This window comes from Engystomops pustulosus, chromosome 7 (genome assembly GCF_040894005.1).
Source record: "Engystomops pustulosus chromosome 7, aEngPut4.maternal, whole genome shotgun sequence".
Taxonomy (NCBI): domain Eukaryota; kingdom Metazoa; phylum Chordata; class Amphibia; order Anura; family Leptodactylidae; genus Engystomops; species Engystomops pustulosus.
Window position 1 is genome coordinate 42,905,768 of NC_092417.1, and position 23,052 is coordinate 42,928,819.

General features: G+C 47.2%; 1 protein-coding gene across 10 annotated transcripts in view; it reads right to left on the reverse strand.

The window, feature by feature from the left end:
* DPF3 (double PHD fingers 3) overlaps nt 1–3,078 on the reverse strand; it is a 141,871-nt gene extending 138,793 nt beyond the window's left edge. For all 10 annotated transcript variants that reach the window (XR_011848830.1, XR_011848829.1, XM_072115617.1 and 7 more), the window contains exon 1: nt 2,986–3,078. Coding sequence is in view for 8 of the 10 variants with exons in the window: in XM_072115617.1 (XP_071971718.1) it covers nt 2,986–3,017 (32 nt within the window). In the remaining 2 variants the exon portion in view is untranslated. The remainder of the gene's footprint in view (nt 1–2,985) is intronic.
* Nucleotides 3,079–23,052: the final 19,974 nt, after the last annotated feature.

The window sequence follows — 23,052 nt, forward strand, 5'->3', positions numbered from 1 at the left end:
AAACGTGACACTTACAAGGACACTTACTCATAGATCCAGGCTGTGGTAATCTTCTTATATGTGTTACACATAATATAAACTTTTAAAATTATGTTAATGGACCCAAGGAGCTCCGGTGTGGTGGGGGAGCTCCTTGGGTCCATTAACCCAAGGAGTTCACCTTCTCCGTCCCAGTGCATGTAAGTGCTGATCTTGCGACACAAATTCTTTTTTAAATTCCCTGGTTTTTCTGAATCTGTCAGGTGGTCCGACGGCCATGCCCCCCAATTTCTGTCGTGTGAAAGCCGGCGCTGATGCGACACAATCCGATCGCGTGCGCCAAAATCCTGGGGCAATTCAGAGCAAATCGGAAATATTCGGGAAACCCGACGAAAGTGCGGCATTCGGACCCTTAGTAAATGAGCCCCACTGTGTCTGGATCTATGAGTAAGCGTCCCTGGTGTATCCTGCTTTATTTTGATGGTAGGTTTCCTATAAAGCCCTAAAACAAAACTAGGGTCCCACAGCTCTGATTTGCTTCTCATCAGTAGAGTTTACCAAACATTTTTTTGTTTACTTTTCTTTAGCTGAAACCAATAAACAAACTAAACAATGAAGAAAGAAAGAAAGAAAGAAAGAAAGAAAGAAAGAAAAAGCATCCAATGTTACGCAAAAAGAAATGTCTCTGACCCATAAGAATTCTCCTGTTCACTTACTATAAGTATAAATCTTGGAAATAGTGAAGTATTGAAGCGCACATTGTAAATTGCTTTAGTAAATAGAACAATTATTACCAAATATTATAATGCAATGAATAATAATTCTTAAAATCCTGTAATGTGAAGGTCTTGCAGAATAAATTGACACGTATCAAAAGGAAGTGTCCAAACACATTTTGGAGCTGTCGGAACGGATTGGACAGGAATGGGTTTCTAAAATTAACTTAAAATTATGTTCATGAGCCTTAAAGGCTACTGGGGCGGTTCCCAGAGCCCCTCAGTACTGCTGATTTATAGGCTGTTACACTGTGATGGACCAATTCCCCTCTCATGTTGTGTGCTGAAACTTCCTGTGCTGCACAGAGATTACATGAGGAAGAGGGATGGTGGGATGTCCTGAGGGAGCAAATGGGAGGGTGAAACAGTGTAACAACCTGTTAAACTGCAGATGTAGAGGCTCTGGGAACCGCCCCAGTTATTATCATAATTTGGAGGCAATGGATAACAAATATAAGAAGATTACCACAGTCACAGTGCCTAGATCTATTAGTAATGTCCCTGGTTTATCATGATTAATTTTGATGGTAGATTTCCTTTACGTTGGATTGAAACAAAGACGAGTACAATCTATACATTATAAGCCACAACCCTTGGTTTTGGCTTTCAAAAATAGTACCAATTGGTAAAACCCAGTTGTCATTTTTTTCTTACATTTCCAAAACAAATAACACCACAACACAAAATTTTAGACAAAGATGTTCTAGAATTGCCATGGAGACTTAAGTATTTACTACAGGGAACATGTGTTTAGTGTGAGAGGTCTTCTTTAAAGGGGTTGTCCAGGACATGGAAAATATTGCTGCTCTCCTCTAGAAAAAACCCTCAACTGTCCACAGGTTGGTTTTGAGCTACAATATTGAACACAACCCATGAGCAGATGTTGCGCCATTTTCAGAAGGAGGCGGCCATGTTTCTCTAATTGAAAACAATCCCTTTAATCCCAGTTATTATTGGTGCTGTGCTCCATCTGACTAGGCAGAACTGTGAAAGTGCTGGACCACTGACATGATGGATACATGTGGCTTGTGATGGAACCCACTGACTATATAGGGGTGTGTCAGATTTCCCTCATGGGGACTGCATGCAGGTGACAGAACTGAAGGTTATATTCCTCAATTATAATCTGCATCTACAATAATTGGCAAGCAGCTTATACTGAATAAAATTATGCTGCGGGTTGTCTTTGCAACACGTGGATGAGTTTTGTATGAATACTCATGTATATATATTTGTCATAGATTGTAAGCTCTTGTGAGCAGGTCCATCACTTTTTCATCTGACCATGTTATTACTCTGTAATGACTTATTTTGTTTGTACATGTAACCCATGATCTGTAAAGCTCTGCAGACTGCGATGGCGCTATAGAAAAGATTTATTATTATTCTATTACCCATTAGGGCAAGTCGCAGGCTAGAACGCTGTGCGTAACCCGCAGCAATTTCCCAACATGTGTCTGCAGCCTCGGTGTGCTACAAATATGAAGCGCAGAGCGATGCTGTACAAGCTCTATGGCAGTACAACCAGGAGCACAGATTAGTAGTAACAGTCACCTGCTGCAATAAAATAGCTTCAGATACACATATAATGTAAAGTGCAGATCAGCCCTTGTATCTACATGTATTTCATTACAGAACAAACCCACAAGACAAATCCTGATCAAAACTTGTGCTTGAAAATCATCTCAGAGCTGCTTTTAGTAAATGACACTAATCCTTTGCTGTCAGTGTATCAGTTCTGAGGACAGAGATGCAAAGCGACAGATCCCTCCTCATTACTGCACTTCATACCATACAAACTTATCCAAGCATGCACACAGTAGTCCCATCCACATACTAAAGACGGACACACAAATTCCTTGCCTCTATAAAAAAGAATTATAACTGTTCGATTCATGCGTATTGGGCAAATATGACTCCAGCTTTGTATCCAGGTTTATAAAGTGTTAGTGGCAGCTGCGATCTCGCCGAGAAGAGGAGATTGGTCCCCAGATCTATGGGGACATCAATGGGTGGTGGGTGATAGAGGACCCCCCCAATTGTCATGACTGCCTTAAGTTCTAAAACTGAGCTGCTGTCAAGCCGCAGCTACTTCTGCCATCGCACTAGTTTGCAGCTCCGAGTAATAGAAGAAGCTGGAGAGTGGGAGGCGGTGCGGTACCGCACTAGTGTGCACAGCTCCTGCTATTGTTCATATGGTTACACGCGTATCGTGCACATTTGTACTCACGGTTTCAGGGGGTTGTGAATGACAGTCGCCATCTTGCTACAATGTAACAGAATATTGTCTGTCTCGGAGTTCTGAACGTTCGATAAGGGAGGGGGGTGAGGGCACGGGCCAATCAGCGGAGGCGGTACCGGCGCCGCAGCCAATGCCTGCACAGGGGGGCGTGTCGTTGAAGGGTTGTTCTGCTAGGTATTAGAGAGCTGTCAAAGCAGCAGAGGTCACTCCCTTGGGTGGCCGGAGAGGGAGCAGCAGGGGAGGGGGAGGAGAGCCCAGAGAGGGGGCACTGTCCTGCACCCTGGACCCCAGCCACCGCCTCCTCCAATACAAGCTGCATGTGGATGACATTTCTTTCATATCTTCCCTCCCCCCCAGTTCTCTCTTTTGGCAATGATATATGAACCCCCTCCTTCACCCCTCCACACACTGACTCTCCTCCTCCTCCCACCTCTGGCCCCTGCTGGATTTCTCAGTGTCAGCTAATATCCTGCCGTCTCTACTCCAGCATCATCCTGCACTAAGAGGTCAACTGCAAAACAAGGTGACCCCACACCCGCCTCCTGTGACCCCTCCACATACTTGTCACATTCTGCCCCTGTTGTAACAAGTGAAGTTCTCCACCATCTCTAATTTTGTTTAGATTTTAGACATCTCCCCTGTATCTAACAGCCCAGTAGTTGTTCAACTTCAGAAACAGTGATCAATGTTGTGCAGTATGATTGCTGCAAAGGAACTAAAACACTCACATGGGCAACCATAACAAAAAATATAATGGGGATAACTCTATCCCTTTATATGTAAACTGTCACCTCTTCTTGTACCTGTAAAGAATTCTGCAGAATCTTTTCTTCCTAGATACTCCTTCAAATAATTTATGAGCAGACTGCAGGTACATACCACCAACTGGTAGCAACCAGGTGCCAGTGTAATAGAGATAACAGAGGAATGGCAGAACATGCAGTTAGAAGTAAAGATGACCCAAAATTGAGACAAAATTAGATGTGTTAGTAGCGGTGACTGATTCTCTTTAAAGGGGGATTCCTACAAAGACAAGTTTCTTATACATACTCAGGAAAGCAAAATAACACATTCTCTAACTAACTGTTATTATCAAAAACTGCAGCATTTCACAGAAGTCCAACCAGTCCTGCTCTACACAATTTCAGTTGCCCCAAGCCACAACACTGTAACTTCTGACTTAGGGTTGAGTGTCCGCCGTCTTGAATTCCTGTGTGATTGTCTGTCTCTGCTCTCTGCCGGTAGCCACGCCCCCTCCAGTACAGCAAGGAGTTCACTGACACTCACTGAATCACTTCCTGCCAGCACCTCATCATGAGGAAAGAGAAGCTGCAAGCTACAAACTACAGGCAGATAAGTTATCTGGAGGAAAGGGGAGGCAGGCACATATCTCTGAGAACAAAAATGTAGCAGAGCTGACAGTGTAAAAGTCTGTCAGCCTCTGGGTAATAGCCATCATATGCATCTGATGTTCTCTGATGTGTCTCACCTCTTCTTCTATGTGTTAGTCTGTTTGCACAATGTCAGAAGCCAGATGAAAGTGTATATACACCTGTACCCTGATCATGTAACTACATTGTCACCCCACAGAACTAGATGGATAATAATGGGGCAGATTTACTTACCCGGTCCATTCGCGATCCAGCGGCGCGTTCTCTGCGGTGGATTTAACAATTCCCAAGAAAGATGTGCCATAACAACCCAAGAATAAATAGAAAATATGAACTTTATTAGTTACAAAAGACCAGACACACAATATAAAATCACTTAAAAAGTGTAACAAAGACACTAGAAACTCCGTGCGGTGAATACAATAAAATCACCAACACTCGACCCCTGATTGCACAAGTCAAAACAGTGTGAGCTCAACAATAAGTATGACACATCAAACTAGATATAGACATGTAAACAGTTAATGCATACCATATGACAATACAGCATGGATCAAAAATCAATTCAAAGTAACCATGACAAAGTGTTCCTTATGAAAGTACCAGTATCTTGGTCTAGAGCAGTCATGGCTACTGAAAAAGAGCTGACACCAGAGCAAACAGGGTAAAGGCGTTACCACCCCACGCGTTCCGTCACTCACGGTGACTTCATCAGGGGATGGATTTGGGTCTTTCAGCGATTCACTAAGGTAGTTCATCCGACGTCCACCAGGTGGCGCTGCTGCGCTGAAGTTCCCCGAGGCCCGCCGGAATGCACTGAAGTACACCGGCCTATTCCTAGTGAAGGTAAGCGCGAGTCCCGCAACACTTTTTTTTTTTTTAAATGCGGCGGTTTTTCCGAATCTGTCACGTTTTCGCTCGGCCACGCCCCCCGATTTCCGCCGCGTGCATGCCGATGCGCCAAAATCGACCGTGTGCGCTAAAATCCCAGGGCAATAGAGGGAAAATCGGCGCAAATCAGAAATATTCGGGTAACACGTCGGGAAAATGCGAATCGGGCCCTTAGTAAATGACCCCCAATGTGTCTGCTTAAAGAGTCCCTGCCCACACCCTGTAATTTTACACTGAGCAGCCTAGGGAGTGAAAGGAACCTTAACAGCAATAAAACAGAGTAAAATTGTAAAGTAAGGGGATAAAATTTATTGTATAAAAATATCACTAGGGGATTGGGATTTGAGAATTTTCTTTCGTGGGAAACCCCCTTTAAGGGCCTGTGTAGTGCCCTGTAACAAAGTAATTGAGCTTTGGACATTTGTGGACACTGTCATATTTCCCATGTACAAAGTCAGCACTCTTTACTTTCTTTTACATGGAGCGTTAACTTGCATTAATCTTTACTGTTTTGTTATATATGTTCTGTTTATTAGTACTGTATCTGTATAGACTAGTAGAAAGGGTTAATGAACATTGAGAGAAATTGCTGACTTGTTTACCAGACAAGCAGACTGCTTGCGCTTTAGAAAGACAGTTGTTGTCTGGAAAGTTGTTTACACTTTAGAATTTTGTTGCCATAAAATATTATGGGGACTCAATGTCAGTCTAAGGGAACCACTTTGTCATTGTTTTTGTGCTAAAATGTATCCACTCCTCCCCTGGTAGAAAGTATATAAAGAGAACAGACCTTAGTGTTTTGCAGTTAGGGAACAGAGCTTGGAGAAAAAGATTGCCAGTCTATCTGAGCAACCAGAAATGGCTGAGACAGGGATACTCTGCCATTGACAATGGGCTCCTAGCCTTTGACCAGGCTACCGACCTTCTGAGAAAGAGAAGGACAGCTAGCCCAAGACTTTCCTCAGTATAGAACCCTTCTCCTGCCAGGGAAGAGATTGGAGAGGTCAGCCCTATGCCTTGCTTGTATTGCTTTGCACCTATATTTCTTCAGTAAAGATGGAAACTGTTAACTGCAGACCCAGACTGGACTTATTTCCCATTGGGGTGCACCACGCCTTACGGAGAGTAGCTACATGTGGTGACACCATGACGGTGACTGGCAGATCCAGCATAGCTTTGGCGCCACCCTTAACCTGGGAACTGCACCTGTACTTAGTTTGATCAGTGTTGGTGATCATGAAAACGGACCCCTCACAAGAACAATATTCCCATTCTTACTTAGCCATGGAGCAACAGGTCAAGCATGTCTAGAATATAGGACACCCCGGCACTCTTTAAAACAACTTTTTCTTTATTATTACAGTTTTAAAATTATGTATCCATGCAATATCCATGCATTAAAGAGTAACTGTATAGGGTTTTTTTCACAAATCAACAGCTCTTGGGATGTAAAATAACTTTGCCTATTATCTTTGTTACCTATATCCAGTAGTTTGTTTGTTATCTCCCTTAGGTACATTCACACAGCTGTATGTTCAGCCGGCCGCAGCCAGGCGGCCATAGCGCTGTGCGCTGGAGAGGAGGTAACCCCTCCCTCCTCCATAGAGAACAGCGCAGACACGGCAGCACACACAGGGATAGATAGAGCATGCTCATGATCTTTTTGTACGTCGCAGAATGGTACCACACATGTGTGGCACTGTACCACCGCCGGCCCACCATTGCAGTCTGAATGTACCCTTAGATTACCTCAGTGCTGCAATAGCGACTTCCTCTCCCTCTGCTGATGAGACCTGGAGTCCGTAGATTTGTTTATCAGTCGGTTTCATGGGAGGGGAGGAGCTTCTTCTCCTTTCCTTTTGACCGGTGATCAACTGGTCTCATCGTGTGGCCCACTACAGTTGTTAACAAACAAGAGAACCCAAGGTAAGCAATTATTTAAAACTTATATGCTTTTTTATCCCATCCATTGCCCTAGATCTCCAAGGACACAGACCATAACCTATTTACTGCCTCAGACTACCCAGATAGACCAACCTTAACTGCACTATACCTGGATGCTAATATATATGTGTACTTAGTTATAAGGCCCTGTATTTCTAGCTACAAATGCTGAAGAAGCAGCAATAAGAGGGACACAGCTCAGACACTAAACAAAGCTGATTGTTCTGATAGGACGCAGCCAGTTTTAGGTTAAAGGGGTATTCCCACGAAGACAAGATTCTTAAATATACTCAGGATAACAAAATAACACATTCTCTAATTCACTGTTATGAACAAAAATACAGCATTTCACAGATATAATTCAAAGCTGCCCTATCAGTCCTGGTGTACACAATTTTGTTTGCCCCAGGATCCGACCTTAATCTTCTAACTATGGTAGGGCAGGGCAGATTCTTCTCATGAATATCTTCTCCTGTCTACACACTGCAGTGCTCTGTTCCTCCTGCCCCTCCCCCTGCATTACAAGACCAGCTCAGACACAGGCACTTCCTGCCGGCAAGCAGCAGTGTGCAGAGACTTAGGCCCCTTCCACACTTGCGTTTTTCACGCATGTGTTCTGTGCGTGCTTTTGACGCGCAGAACTTGCATTGCACTCTGACCCATTGTAATCATTGGGCTTTTTTACACTTGCATCTTTTTTCACACACACGTGCGTTTTTTTTAACGCGCGTTTAAATCTCGACATGCTCTACTTTTGCAAGTCACACGCGTGAAAAATGCACCACACAAGTCTATGGAGATGCTTTAAAAACGTATTGCAAGTGCAATGCGTTTTTCATGCATCAATTGCCATAGAAAAGATAGAGCTCAGTCCTGAGTCCATTCACGCGCATTTTCTGCATGTTCAAAACGCATTGAAATTGCATTGAAAATGCATCAAAAACTGAGACACTGAACAAACTCTGACTGAAAACTGATTGCACTCTGATGCAAAATGTCAGTTTTTCACTGACCAAACCCTGATCGCAGTGTAAATGGTGTCCTTCCTAATACCTCTTTTGGAGCACACCCTGCACCTTTTCTGTGTCCTTCCCTTGCTGGCAGTTTGGGGAACTTCTCCTGGAAAGTGCTGCCCTGGTACAATACGTGTGGCTTCCAAAAGTACTGGGACCTCTCCCACTTAACACATAATACAGAGTCGCTGCATAGTGCTTGGCTCTTGTGCCTTCTAATGTTTTGCCGACTTAGGGAGACCTCTCTGATTTCTGCGTACAGTGCCACATGCCGTATTTCTTGGAGCAAGGCACTTGAATAGTGTAGTGGTGGTTTAAAAATTGTCCAGGTAGAGGTGGTAGCCCTGGTCCAGCAGTGGGTGCACCAAATCCCACACTACCTTTGAAGTAATACCCTGGAAGGGAGGGGGGCACTCTTGGCAATATTATAGAGTCCTTCCCTTCATATACCCTGAATTTGTATGTATACCCTGACGGAATTGAAGTCTCCCTTAAAATTGTACCTAGGAACTTATCAACAGACATATGTTTTGCAGTGGTATATGCCTGCACAAACTTGGCACTAAAATGGTATTATGGGAATGACCTTAGAAATGGATCATAACTGTGATCATCTCTGGGTGGGCACTGTGCGTTATCGGCAGGGCGGCACCACCCATGATGCGACTTGAGAATGTCGACCTTGAGCGGTGTCTCCTGTTGGAGGACAGGGGACTGCATCTTGGGGCAACTTGCTGCCTCCTCCCATCGCCTGGCCGCGGCCAAAGAAACAACGCTATACTTACCTCCGGCCCTTTCACCCCATTGCTCAGTCTTCTTCCCCCGCGCACACATTATGATGTCATGTGGCGTCCCTGCCCTGCCCTGGGTTCTGCTAAACATTTCATTAAAGGGGGGCCCTGCCATGCACATTTCATTAAAGGGGGCTCTGCCATGGATATTTCATTAAAGGGGGGCTCTGTCGTGGACATTTCATTAAAGGGGGGCTCAGTCATGGATATTCATTTAAGGAGGGCTCTGCCATGGACATTTTATTAATGAGGGCAGGTTGCTGCTGGACATTTTATTAAAAAGTAGCAGCTGCATTCCCCCCCCCCCCCCCTAGGCTTATACTCAAGACAATGGGGCACATTTACTTACCCGGCACATTCGCGATCCAGCGGCGCGTTCTCTGCACAGGATTCGGGTCCGGCTGGGATTTAAGATGGTAGTTCCTCCGCCGTCCACCAGGTGGCGCTGCAGCGCCGAAAATAATCTTAACGCCCCGGAATGCACCATCCCATAGAAGGTGAAGGTGAGCGCTCCCCAAGCGACACATTTTCGGTTTTTAAATGCGGCGGTTTTTCCGAATACGTCGGGTTTTCGTTCGGCCACGCCCCCCCGATTTCTGTCGCGCGCATGCTGGCCCCGATGCGCCACAATCCGATCGCGTGCGCCAAAAACCCGGGGCAATTCATGTACAAGCGGCGCAAATCGGAAATATTCGGGTAACACGTCGGGAAAACGCGAATCGGGCCCTTAGTAAATGACCCCCAATAAGTTTTCTCAGTGTTTTTTGTGGTAAAATTAGGTGCCTTGGCTTAAACTCAGGTATATACGCTATGTATATATTTTTTCATCATAGTGAAAGGATCAAAAGACAAGGGACATTATAGGTGGGGAGGGGGGCTATAGCAAAAGGGTTATTATAGTGTCCCCTTCTCTGTACACCACCTTCTTATAAAGACAGACAACAGAAAAAGCAGCACTATCAGGAGGGGCCACAGAAAACGGGGCAGGAAAGGGGTTAATTTAGACTGAGGGCCGTTGGAAATGGCGCAATATAAGGGGGGGAGCATGTGTGACCGACTATCTATTTTGTGATCCATGAGTACCCCAATTGAATATTACCAATAAGCACAGAATATAACTCTTTTACCTGGCGGGCTTCTTTCTATAATTCGTCTCAGGCAGCGGAAAGGCTTGGTTCACCTCTGGTTATTGGCATAATGCAAAAACTTATGGCTGGCTTTACACCTATGCATGGACATGCGGAACATCGGGTGTGGTACAATATGTCTGGGCTCCAGTAGTCCCGGATTGATGGCTTCTTTACTAGCCCAAAAAGAAGTATTATGCCCCAATATATCTATCTCTGCTGCACTGACAGGGGTCCACCTGTGGGGTTGTGCATAAAAAGAAGTGGTATTTTGGGCCATATGCTGTGTGGCGTAGAGATTTGTCTGAAATATAATTAAATTATTAGCTCCTCATCAAAAAAAATTGAAAAAGATCCACAGCTCTGAGCTCTGCCATGTCAAACTGTATTCCAGGTTGGCCCATAAAGTCTGGGACTCGAAGGGCATAATTATCTGGGGCTACCCATGCACTTGTAGAAGTTCTAGGCATTTCTCCCACAGAAATCCTAGGGCACCTTCTCATCTTCCTGGAAAAATGGGACATCATCCCCGCTAGCTGACTCTGTATCAGAGGCCAGCATGGTGTATGCCTAAAACACGGGATATGTTTTATAGGACATTGTACGCCTAATAAATTGGAACGCATGATATAAAAATGATATAAAAGTGTACCAAACTATACGGGAGGGGGGGGGGTACAAAATAGAGTGTGTTTGGGTTCAGAAGGGACAGGCAGGAGATATGAATAAACAAGAGTATAAGGGGTGATCACACAGGGAATATATATATAAGGGATCAGGAGAGGTCAGATAGGAGGATGGGAGTAGTAGTAGTGTTAGGAGGAGGAGTAGTAGTGTCACAGTAATGCGGGAATAACCTAAAATATTACATTTTGGCCAATCAGATTTGGCTGTCCAATCACAGCGATCGCTCCAATTGGATTGGTGATGTGGGCAGGAGGTCCTCTTGCCTAAGTCACCTGAGTTTTATCACAATATCACCATCGATATCGTATGTGAACAGCGCTGTTAGCCGGAACAGGTTAATGCATTTTCTTATTTTATTGCCTCAATTAAAAAGAAAACCTACATATATATAAAAAAGAAAAAAACTAAAATTCCAAACAACATTGGACACAAACCACAAGCTAATTCATCATGATATACAGTTCTACATAACCACAAATGTAACAACAATGATATCCAATACAGTCATACAGAGCATATATCATATTATACAGCCATTACATAGTCAACAGTATCCATCATCCTCATCCCTACTCTGCCTGATGTGTACATCATACTGCACTTTAAATGAAGCTGCTGAAGATCATACGATCCTACCCATAATGACAAGCAAGTTGTGAACAAATGAACTCCTCCAATGCGTGGGGGGAGTCACTTCCTTCAGGGGGTTAAAATTAGTAACGTTAAAAAACGTCAGTGCTGCCCAGGTCTTAGTCATCACTGCAAATTGGTTTTGTTTAGTTCGTATTTACAATATGCATACAAGAAAATGAAAGTGTATGGAAATATAGTCCACAACCTTTATCTATCTCTCTGCCCTGCTCCAGTCCAGCACAGCACCACCCATCAGCACCAGGTCTGGTCACAGATGTGTTTTACACATCATGTATACAAGCAAGGTCAAGAAAAAGGCAGACTATATACTATAGGGCAAGGGCTGGCTATATACTGGAGGGGCAGGGGCTGTCAGCAGGGCCAGCTCCAGGTTTTAGTGGGCACCCGGGCGACAGTGCCTTAGTGGGCCCCTTCGTGGTTTGACCTCCATTAGCCACACTGCCCCCCTACCCAGCGTAGCCACACTGCCCCCCTCCCCCTGTAGACACACTACCCTCCCTCCCCCTGTAGACACACTGCCCCCCTCCTACTTCCCCTGTGGACACACTGCCCCCCCTCCCCCTGTGGACACAGTGCCCCCCCACCTTACAGACACACTGCCCCTCCCCCTGTAGACACACTGCCCCCCTCCTCTTTCCAATGTGGCCACACTGCCTCCCCCTGCGGACACACTGCCCCCCATCTCCCCCTGTGGACACACTACCCCCCTCCTACTTCCCCTGTAGACACACTGCCCCCCCTCCCTCCCCCTGTGGACACACTGCCCCCCCACCTTACGGACACACTGCCCCTCCCCCTGTAGAGACACTGCCTCCCTCCTCTTTCCAATGTGGCCACACTGCCTCCCCCTGTGGACACACTGCCCCCCCTCTCCCCCTGTGGACACACTGCCCCCCTCCCTGTAGACACACTGTACCCCCTGTAGACACACTGCCCAACCTCTCCCTCCAGCTACACTGGTGTCTTAAAGCGACACTGGTATAATTGATCCGGGGGCAGTGGCTAGCTGTTTACTGGAGGGCAGGGGCTGTCAGGATATATACTGGAGGCAGGGGCTGCAGGCTATATACAGGGGCTGGCTGTATACTGGAGGGCAGGGGCTGTCAGACTATACTGTGGGGCAGGGGGTAGCTGTTTACTGGAGGGCAGTGGCTAGCTGTTTACTGGAGGGCAGGAGCTGTCAGGATATACTGGAGGCAGGGGCAGCAGGCTATATACAGGGGCTGGATGTATACTGGAGGACAGGGGGTATCAGACTATACTGTGGGGCAGGGGCTAGCTGTTTACTGGGGTGCAGGGGCTGGCTTTATACTGGGGGGCAGGGGCTAGCTGTATACTGGAGGGCAGGGGCCAGCTGTATACTGGAGGGCAGGGGCCAGCTGTATACTGGAGGGCAGGGGCTATCTGTATACTGAGGGCAGGGGCTGTCAGGATATATACTGAGGGCGGGGCTGCAGGCTATATACTGGTGGCAGGGGCTGCAGGCTATATACTGGGGGCAGTGGCTGGCTGTATACTCGGGGGCGAAGGCTGTCAGACTATACTGTGGGCCAAGGGCTAGCTGTATACTGGAGGGCAGGGGCTAGCAGGCTATATACTGGAGGATATGGGCTGGCTATATACTGGGGGGGGCAGGGGTCTGGCTATATACTGTGGGGCAAGAGATAGCTCTATACTGGGGAACAGGGGCTGGCTTTATACTGGGGGCAGGGGCTAGCTGTATACTGGAGGGCAGAGGCTAGCTGTATACTGTGGGGCAGGGGCTGGCAGGCTATATACTGGAGGATATGGGCTGGCTATATAGTGGGGGGCAGGGGGCTAGCTGTATACTGGAGGGCAGGGGCTAGCTGTATACTGGAGGGCAGGGGCTAGCTTTATACTATAGGGCAGGGGCTAGCTGTATTCTGGAGGGCAGGGGCCAGCTGTATTCTGGAGTGCAGGGGCTAGCTGTATACTGAGGGCAGGGGCTAGCTGTAAACTGGGAGGCAGGGGGCTGGCTGGCTATATACTGGCTGGTGGCTGTGACCATTGCATTTCCCAGCCTTGGCTTATATTTGAGTACTCCTATAAAATGACAGCAAGCAGAGATATAGAAAACCGTGAGGAATTGATACAAAAAGTATATTAGAAATTTTCATAACTTTTCACTACACAAGCAATATCAATTATTTGCTGAAACTGGACAACCCCTTTGAAACCCATCTTAATTATAACAAATCTCTTGAGCTAAAAGTAGGTATGACCCTATTACAGCTCCCAGAGGTCCAGATTCATACATGAAAAATCCACAAATATCTGTCTGGTAACAGTTTGTAAATGTATTTTTATTACACCCTGAAAGAAATATCAGTCTGTGAATAGATGGCTTTTCCTCCTTGCTTATACAACTTATTCTTCACTCTTTTGGGGACATATATCCCCATAGACGACTATGGTGCCCAGAGGCGGTATGCTGCGCACATACGTGTGGCACCATACCACGCATGGGGAAAAGATAGAGCATGCCCCTGTGTTTAGGGCCTAGTGCCGTGCTTCGCTATAGAGAGGGCTCACTCCTCCTCCTCTCCTGCGCTCTGCGTACGCTCGCCCAGGTAAGGCTGTGGGCGAACATATGTTTAGTGTGAAGCTAGCCTAAGGGCTGTTTCACATGAACGTGTGCAGCCTGTGTATATGTGCTGTATGCTAGCACGATCCAACGGGACATCGTACACTAGTGATTTCCAGTATTTGTACAGTATATACTACTATATTTCTTATTTAAGTCTGAACTACAAAAATATTTCCCCTCTTCCCCCGATTGTGTGAGAAGACATTATAAACCTGGAAGTGGAAGGGTAAGGGACCTTGATTATTTTGCTCAAAACCTTATAAGAAAAGCTAAAAACGCCCTGACATGAAGCGCCATGTAAGGATTACACAGATAATGACTTACTTTGAACCGTCTTAGCTTTGGAGCCATATGGCCTATAAAGAAATTAAAAAGCAATGTTCTCATATTTGCTCTGCAACAAACAGTTCCTGGGACATTAATTGTAAGATCCAGTGTCCTATTTGTTGGAAGTCCTAAACTGACTCGCGGATGGTTACGTTCTTACAAGCACAAAGGCTGGAATCTGACACCAAGGAGGGAAAGGGAACCATATCAGGCACCAGGGGAGATACCTCATGTTTCCATCCTGACTTGAGGAGAAACAGTGATGTTAAGAAATGCAACAATGTAAAATTAAGGAGATCACATACAGAAGCCCACCACTGTTTAATGCCCCCTTCTTGTGGCCCTCCCTTAAATTATCTTTGTTATAGCCCCCATAATGTGACCCACCCACTTATAATTACTCTCTATTGTGGCCCACCAACTTATAATAACTCTCTATTGCGGTTCACCAACTTATTATTACACTTATAATCACTCTCTATTGTGTCCCACCCACTTATAGTAACTCTCTATTGTGGTCCACCTAATTATAATGATACTCTATTGCGGCCCACCCACTTATAATTACGCTCTATTTTGTCCACCCACTTATAGTAACTCTCTATTGCGGTCCACCGACTTATAATGATACTCTATTGTGTCCCACCCACTTATGATTACGCTCTATTGTGGCCCACCCACTTATAATAACCCTCTTTTTCGGCCAACCTATTTATAATCATTCTCTTTTGCAGTATAACACCTTCTTAGCTGTCCACACTCTTTAATAGAATTTGTCAGTTGCTCTAAAGCTGGCAGGTACATTGACATTGTCCTAAGGACAATGGGATATAACTAGAGATGAGCGAACATGCTCGTCCGAGCTTGATGCTCGGTCGAGCATTAGGGTACTCGAAACTGCTCGTTGCTCGGACGAATACTTCGCCCGCTCGAGAAAATGGCAGCTCCCGCCGTTTTGCTTTTTGGCGGCCAGAAACAGAGCCAATCACAAGCCAGGAGACTCTGCACTCCACCCAGCATGACGTGGTACCCTTACACGTCGATAGCAGTGGTTGGCTGGCCAGATCAGGTGACCCTGGGATAGACTAGCCGCTGGCCGCGCTGCTCGGATCATTCTGTCTCTGGATGCCGCTAGGGAGAGAGCTGCTGCTGGTCAGGGAAAGCGTTAGGGTGTTCTATTAGCTTACTGTTAGGCAGGAGTGATTCTCAAAGAACCCAACAGCCCTTCTTAGGGCTACAATAACGTTCTATTTTTTTTATTTTAATTTGCATCTTTTACCATTTTGTGAGGAATTAGCAGGGGGACTTGCTACCGTTGTGTTTAGCTCTTAGTGGCACACATATCCATAGCAAAGACCGAAGTGGGAAAATTCAGTAGGGGTTGGATTTCTATTAGGCAATAACTCAGTGTCATCTCATCTGGCATAGTAGTGTGCTTCCTTTGATACTTGGCTAGAAAATAGCCATAGGAGAATACAAACAGCTTCTTGAAGCCTACAGTAGCGTTCTATATATTTGATTTCTGGTTGATCTGCTGGTGGCTTTAGTTTCTGCAGTGCATGTACTTGCCAATTCTGAGCAATTTGTAGTGAGACTTGCGACCGCTGTGTTCTGCGCTTAGTGGCGCACATATCCATAGCAAAGGCTGAAGTGGGAAAATTCAGTAGGGGTTGGATTTCTATTAGGCACTAACTCAGTGTCATCTCATCTGGCATAGTAGTGTGCTTCCTTTGATACTTGGCTAGAAAATAGCCATAGGAGAATACAAATAGCTTCTTGAAGCCTACAGTAGCGTTCTATATATTTGATTTCTGGTTGATCTGCTGGTGGCTGTAGTTTCTGCAGTGCATGTACTTGCCAATTCTGAGCAATTTGTAGTGAGACTTGCGACCGCTGTGTTCTGCGCTTAGTGGCGCACATATCCAAAGCAAAGGCTGAAGTGGCAAAATTCAGTAGGGGTTGGATTTCTATTAGGCAATAACTCAGTGTCATCTCATCTGGCATAGTAGTGTGCTTCCTTTGATACTTGGCTAGAAAATAGCCATAGGAGAATACAAACAGCTTCTTGAAGCCTACAGTAGCGTTCTATATATTTGATTTCTGGTTGATCTGCTGGTGGCTTTAGTTTCTGCAGTGCATGTACTTGCCAATTCTGAGCAATTTGTAGTGAGACTTGCGACCGCTGTGTTCTGCGCTTAGTGGCGCACATATCCATAGCAAAGGCTGAAGTGGGAAAATTCAGTAGGGGTTGGATTTCTATTAGGCACTAACTCAGTGTCATCTCATCTGGCATAGTAGTGTGCTTCCTTTGATACTTGGCTAGAAAATAGCCATAGGAGAATACAAATAGCTTCTTGAAGCCTACAGTAGCGTTCTATATATTTGATTTCTGGTTGATCTGCTGGTGGCTTTAGTTTCTGCAGTGCATGTACTTGCCAATTCTGAGCAATTTGTAGTGAGACTTGCGACCGCTGTGTTCTGCGCTTAGTGGCGCACATATCCATAGCAAAGGCTGAAGTGGGAAAATTCAGTAGGGGTTGGATTTCTATTAGGCACTAACTCAGTGTCATCTCATCTGGCATAGTAGTGTGCTTCCTTTGATACTTGGCTAGAAAATAGCCATAGGAGAATACAAACAGCTTCTTGAAGCCTACAGTAGCGTTCTATATATTTGATTTCTGGTTGATCTGCTGGTGGCTTTAGTTTCTGCAGTGCATGTACTTGCCAATTCTGAGCAATTTGTAGTGAGACTTGCGACCGCTGTGTTCTGCGCTTAGTGGCGCACATATCCATAGCAAAGGCTGAAGTGGGAAAATTCAGTAGGGGTTGGATTTCTATTAGGCACTAACTCAGTGTCATCTCATCTGGCATAGTAGTGTGCTTCCTTTGATACTTGGCTAGAAAATAGCCATAGGAGAATACAAATAGCTTCTTGAAGCCTACAGTAGCGTTCTATATATTTGATTTCTGGTTGATCTGCTGGTGGCTGTAGTTTCTGCAGTGCATGTACTTGCCAATTCTGAGCAATTTGTAGTGAGACTTGCGACCGCTGTGTTCTGCGCTTAGTGGCGCACATATCCATAGCAAAGGCTGAAGTGGGAAAATTCAGTAGGGGTTGGATTTCTATTAGGCACTAACTCAGTGTCATCTCATCTGGCATAGTAGTGTGCTTCCTTTGATACTTGGCTAGAAAATAGCCATAGCAATAGGATAGGATTGTTTGGTTCTAAAAACTCAAAAAAAAACAAAAAACACAAAAAAAAACAAAAAACACAAAAAAACACAAAAAAAAACAAAAAAAAGTAAAAAAAAAAAAAAAGTTATAACTCTCATTTTAAAAATGTTTAACCCCAGGGCTAGGGGTAGAGGACGAGGGCGGGGACGTGGGCGTCCAACTACTGCAGGGGTCAGAGGCCGTGGTCCTGGGCGGGGTGAGACACCACCTGCTGATGAGGGAGCAGGGGAACGCCGCAGAGCTACACTCCCTAGGTTCATGTCTGAAGTTACTGGGACTCGTGGTAGAGCACTGTTGAGGCCAGAACAGTGCGAACAGGTGATGTCGTGGATTGCTGACAATGCTTCGAGCAATTTGTCCACCACCAGTCAGTCTTCCACGCAGTCCACCCATGTCACCGAAATCCCCACTCCTCCAGCTCCTGCACCTCAGCCTCCTCCCCCCCAGTCTGCCCCCTCCCAGGAAAATTTGCCATTTGAACCGGCATACTCTGAGGAACTGTTTTCTGGACCCTTCCCACAGTCACAAACCACTTGTCCGGTTGCTGCTGAGCAATTTTCCGATGCCCAGGTTTTCCACCAGTCACAGTCTGTGGGTGATGATGACCTTCTTGACGTAGTGGAAGTGTGTAAAGAGGTGTCCGACGATGAGGAGACACGGTTGTCAGACAGTGGGGAAGTTGTTGTCAGGGCAGGAAGTCCGAGGGGGGAGCAGACTGAGGGATCGGAGGATGATGAGGTGACAGACCCAAGCTGGGTTGAGAGGCCGGGTGAACACAGTGCTTCTGAGACGGAGGAGAGTCCTCGACCTGAACAGGTTGGAAGAGGCAGTGGTGGGGCCAGACGGAGAGGCAGGGCCAGAGCTGGTGCATCAGCGCCACTGTCAACTAGTGAAGCTCCCGTGGTGAGGGCTCTTGCGGCGAGGGCTAGATCTTCAGAAGTGTGGAGGTTCTTTAAGGAAACACCGGATGACCGACGGACTGTGGTGTGCAACATTTGCCAAACCAGGCTCAGCAGGGGTTCCACCACTACTAGCTTAACTACCACCAGTATGCGCAGGCATATGAATGCTAAGCACCCCACTCAGTGGCAACAAGCCCGTTCACCTCCGGCCGTGCACACCACTGCTCCTTCCCCTGTGTCAGCTGCTAGTCAGCCCCCTGCCCAGGACCCTGCCACAAAAACCCCATCGTCGCCTCCACGATCCTCCACAGCATCCACCAGCGTTCAGCTCTCCATACCCCAGACGCTGGAGCGGAAACGCAAATATAGTGCAACCCACCCGCACGCCCAAGCCCTTAATGTGCACATCTCCAGATTGCTTAGCCTGGAGATGCTGCCCTATAGGCTAGTAGAGACCGAGGCCTTTCGCAACCTCATGGCGGCGGCCGCCCCTCGGTATTCGGTCCCCAGCCGCCACTACTTTTCCCGATGTGCCGTCCCAGCCCTGCACCAGCACGTGTCAGACAACATCATCCGTGCCCTGACCAACGCCGTTTCTGACAAGGTCCACCTGACCACGGACACGTGGACGAGTGCTGCCGGGCAGGGCCACTATATATCGCTGACGGCACATTGGGTTAACTTGGTGGAGGCTGGGACCGAGACTGACCCTGGGGCTGCTCATATACTGCCGACGCCGAGGATTGCGGGGCCTACCTCGGTCCAGGTGTTTCAGGCCTACTATGCCTCCTCCTCCTCCCACCCCTCCTCCACCTCCTCCTCCGAACTACCATCCGTGGGCACGGCGCCATCAGTCGGTAGCTCTAGGCACAGCAGCAGTGCCGTCGCTAAGCGACAGCAGGCGGTGCTCAAACTGCTGAGCCTAGGCGACAAAAGGCACACCGCCCAAGAGCTATTACAGGGCATCACGGCGCAGACTGATCTGTGGCTGGCACCGCTGAACCTCAAGCCGGGAATGGTTGTGTGTGACAACGGCCGTAACCTGGTGGCGGCTCTGCAACTCGGCAGACTGACACATGTGCCATGCCTGGCCCATGTGTTAAATCTGATAGTGCAGCGTTTCCTCAAGACATACCCCAATCTGTCTGATTTGCTCACGAAGGTGCGCCGCATCTGTGCGCATTTCAGGAAGTCCAGCCCAGATGCTGCCACTCTCAGGGCAGCGCAGCGCCGCCTCCAACTGCCCGCTCACCGACTGTTGTGCGACGTGCCCACGAGGTGGAATTCAACACTGACCATGTTATCCAGAGTTTACCAGCAGCGCAGAGCGATTGTAGACTGCCAGATGTCAACTTCCACCAGAACTGGTAGTCAGGTCAGTCAGCTTCCTCAAGTCTACAATGAGGAGTGGACGTGGATGTCTGATATCTGTCAGGTGCTGAGTAACTTTGAGGAGTCAACACAGATGGTCAGTGGCGATGCCGCCATCATCAGCCTCACCATCCCGCTGCTTGGCCTGTTGAAAAACTCTCTGGTCAGCATGAAGTCGGAAGCTTTGCGCTCGTCACAAGAGACGGGGGAAGAATATTCCCTTGTTGATAGCCAAAGCACCCTGAGGTCTGTTTCTCAGCGCATATCGGAGGAGGTGGAGGTGGAGGAGGATGAGGAGGAAGAGGAGGAGAATGTTGGCGAGACACAAGAGGGGACCATTGTTGAGTCCTTCACTGTTCAGCGTGTATGGGCAGAAGAAGAGGAGTTGGAGGAGTTGGAGGAGGAGGAAATGGACAGTCAGGCCAGTGAGGGGAGTGAATTCTTACGCGTTGGTACTCTGGCGCATATGGCAGATTTCATGCTAGGCTGCCTATCCCGTGACCCTCGCGTTCAAAGAATTTATTCCAGCACCGATTACTGGGTGTTCACTCTCCTGGACCCACGGTACAAGCAAAATCTTGCCACTCTCATCCCTGCAGAGGAAAGGAGTGTGAGAATGCATGAATACCAGCAGGCCCTGGTGCACAAGCTGAAACAGTATTTCCCTTCTGACAGCGCTAGCGGCAGAGTGCGTAGTTCTGCGGGACAAGTAGCGAGGGAGAGTAGGCGAGCAGGCAGCTTGTCCAGCACTGGCAAGGGTACGCTTTACAAGGCTTTTGCCAGCTTTATGTCACCCCAGCAAGACACTGTCACCTGTCCCCAGTCTCGGCAGAGTAGGGCTGATCTTTACAGAAAGATGGTGAGGGAGTACGTAGCTGACCATACCATCGTCCTAAATGATCACACAGCTCCCTACAACTACTGGGTTTCAAAGCTGGACATGTGGCACGAACTGGCGCTGTACGCCTTGGAGGTTCTTGCCTGCCCTGCCGCTAGCGTCTTGTCCGAGCGGGTTTTCAGTGCAGCTGGTGGCATCATCACCGATAAGCGTACACGCCTGTCGACTGACAGCGCTGACAGGCTGACGCTTATTAAAATGAATAAAGGCTGGATTTCTCAGAATTTCCAATCTCCACCAGGTGAAGGAAGCTCAACCTGAATAATTGATCCACTCCTCCTCCTCCTCCTCATTTTCCTCCTTCTCCTCCTCTTTGTACAGTAAAGCAGAGGAAAATGGCTATTTTTTGACAGGGCCCACTGGCTCTTGCTATACTTCATGCATTTAATTTTTCTGGAGGGCCACCTACCCGGTCCTCTGTTTGAAACAATTTTTGTGAGTGCCACATACAGGCACTCAATCTATTCCATTTTTCTGGAGGGCCACCTACCCGGTCCTCTGGTTTGAACAATTTTTGGGACTGCCACATACAGGCACTCAATCTATTCCATTTTACTGGAGGGCCACCTACCTGCTCCTCTGGTTTGAAGAATTTTTGGGACTGCCACATACAGGCACTCAATCTATTCCATTTTACTGGAGGGCCACCTACCTGCTCCTCTGGTTTGAAGAATTTTTGGGACTGCCACATACAGGCACTCAATCTATTCCATTTTACTGGAGGGCCACCTACCTGCTCCTCTGGTTTGAACAATTTTTGGGACTGCCACATACAGGCACTCAATCTATTCCATTTTCTGGAGGGCCACCTACCTGCTCCTCTGGTTTGAACAATTTTTGGGACTGCCACATACAGGCACTCAATCTATTCCATTTTACTGGAGGGCCACCTACCTGCTCCTCTGGTTTGAAGAATTTTTGGGACTGCCACATACAGGCACTCAATCTATTCCATTTTACTGGAGGGCCACCTACCTGCTCCTCTGGTTTGAAGAATTTTTGGGACTGCCACATACAGGCACTCAATCTATTCCATTTTACTGGAGGGCCACCTACCTGCTCCTCTGGTTTGAAAAATGTTTGGGACTGCCACATACAGGCACTATCCAAATTAAATTGTCTCCATAGCAGCCTCCACACGTTGTCTCCATTGCTACCTCCAAAAGTCGTCCATATAGCTGCCTCCATACATCGTCCCTTTATCAAACGAGGTGTGTCAGGCAGAAATTTGGGTTGTTTTCATGGATTCCACATCAAAGTTGTTAACTTTGTCGCCACCCTGCTGTGTTATCCACAAAATATACTGGCAAACTTTTACCATTTAGGGATATTATTTCAGCGCTTCTTGCGCATCTGTTTACATTCCCCTCACCCGGCATATCCTAAACTTATAAGAACGCTACTACACTTGATCTTATACAAAAGGTTCTTAGAAGTGCTGTTTGGGGAGTAGCCTAGAGACAGGGGCTTGGATTGGCGAAAGCTCGCCTGGCAGCGGAACGCCAGCTCCATGCGCATCATGCGCTTCTTGCGCATCTGTTTACATTCCCCTAACCCGCCATATCCCAAACTTATAAGAACGCTACTACACTTAACTTGGTGCAGGCTGGGACCGAGTCTGACCCTGGGGCTGGTCATATACTGCCGACGCAGAGAATTGCGGGGCCTACCTCGGTCCAGGTCTCAAAGGCCTACTATACCTCCTCCCACCCCTCCTCCACCTCCTCCTCCTCCGAATTACCATCCGTGGGCATGGCGCCATCAGTCGGTAGCTCTAGGCACAGCAGCAGTGCCGTCGCTAAGCGACAGCAGGCGGTGCTGAAACTGCTGAGCCTAGGCGATAAAAGGCACACCGCCCAAGAGCTATTACAGGGCATTCCACATCAAAGTTGTTAACTTTGTCGCCACCCTGCTGTGTAATCCACAAAATATACTTGCAAACTTTTACCATTTAGGGATATTATTTCAGCGCTTCTTGCGCATCTGTTTACATTCCCCTCACCCGCCATATCCTAAACTTATAAGAACGCTACTACACTTGATCTTATACAAAAGTGCTGTTTGGGGAGTAGCCTAGAGACAGGGGCTTGGATTTGCGAAAGCTCGCCTGGCAGCGGAGCGCCAGCTCCATGCGCATCATGCGCTTCTTGCGCATCTGTTTACATTCCCCTCACCCGGCATATCCTAAACTTATAAGAACGCTACTACACTTGATC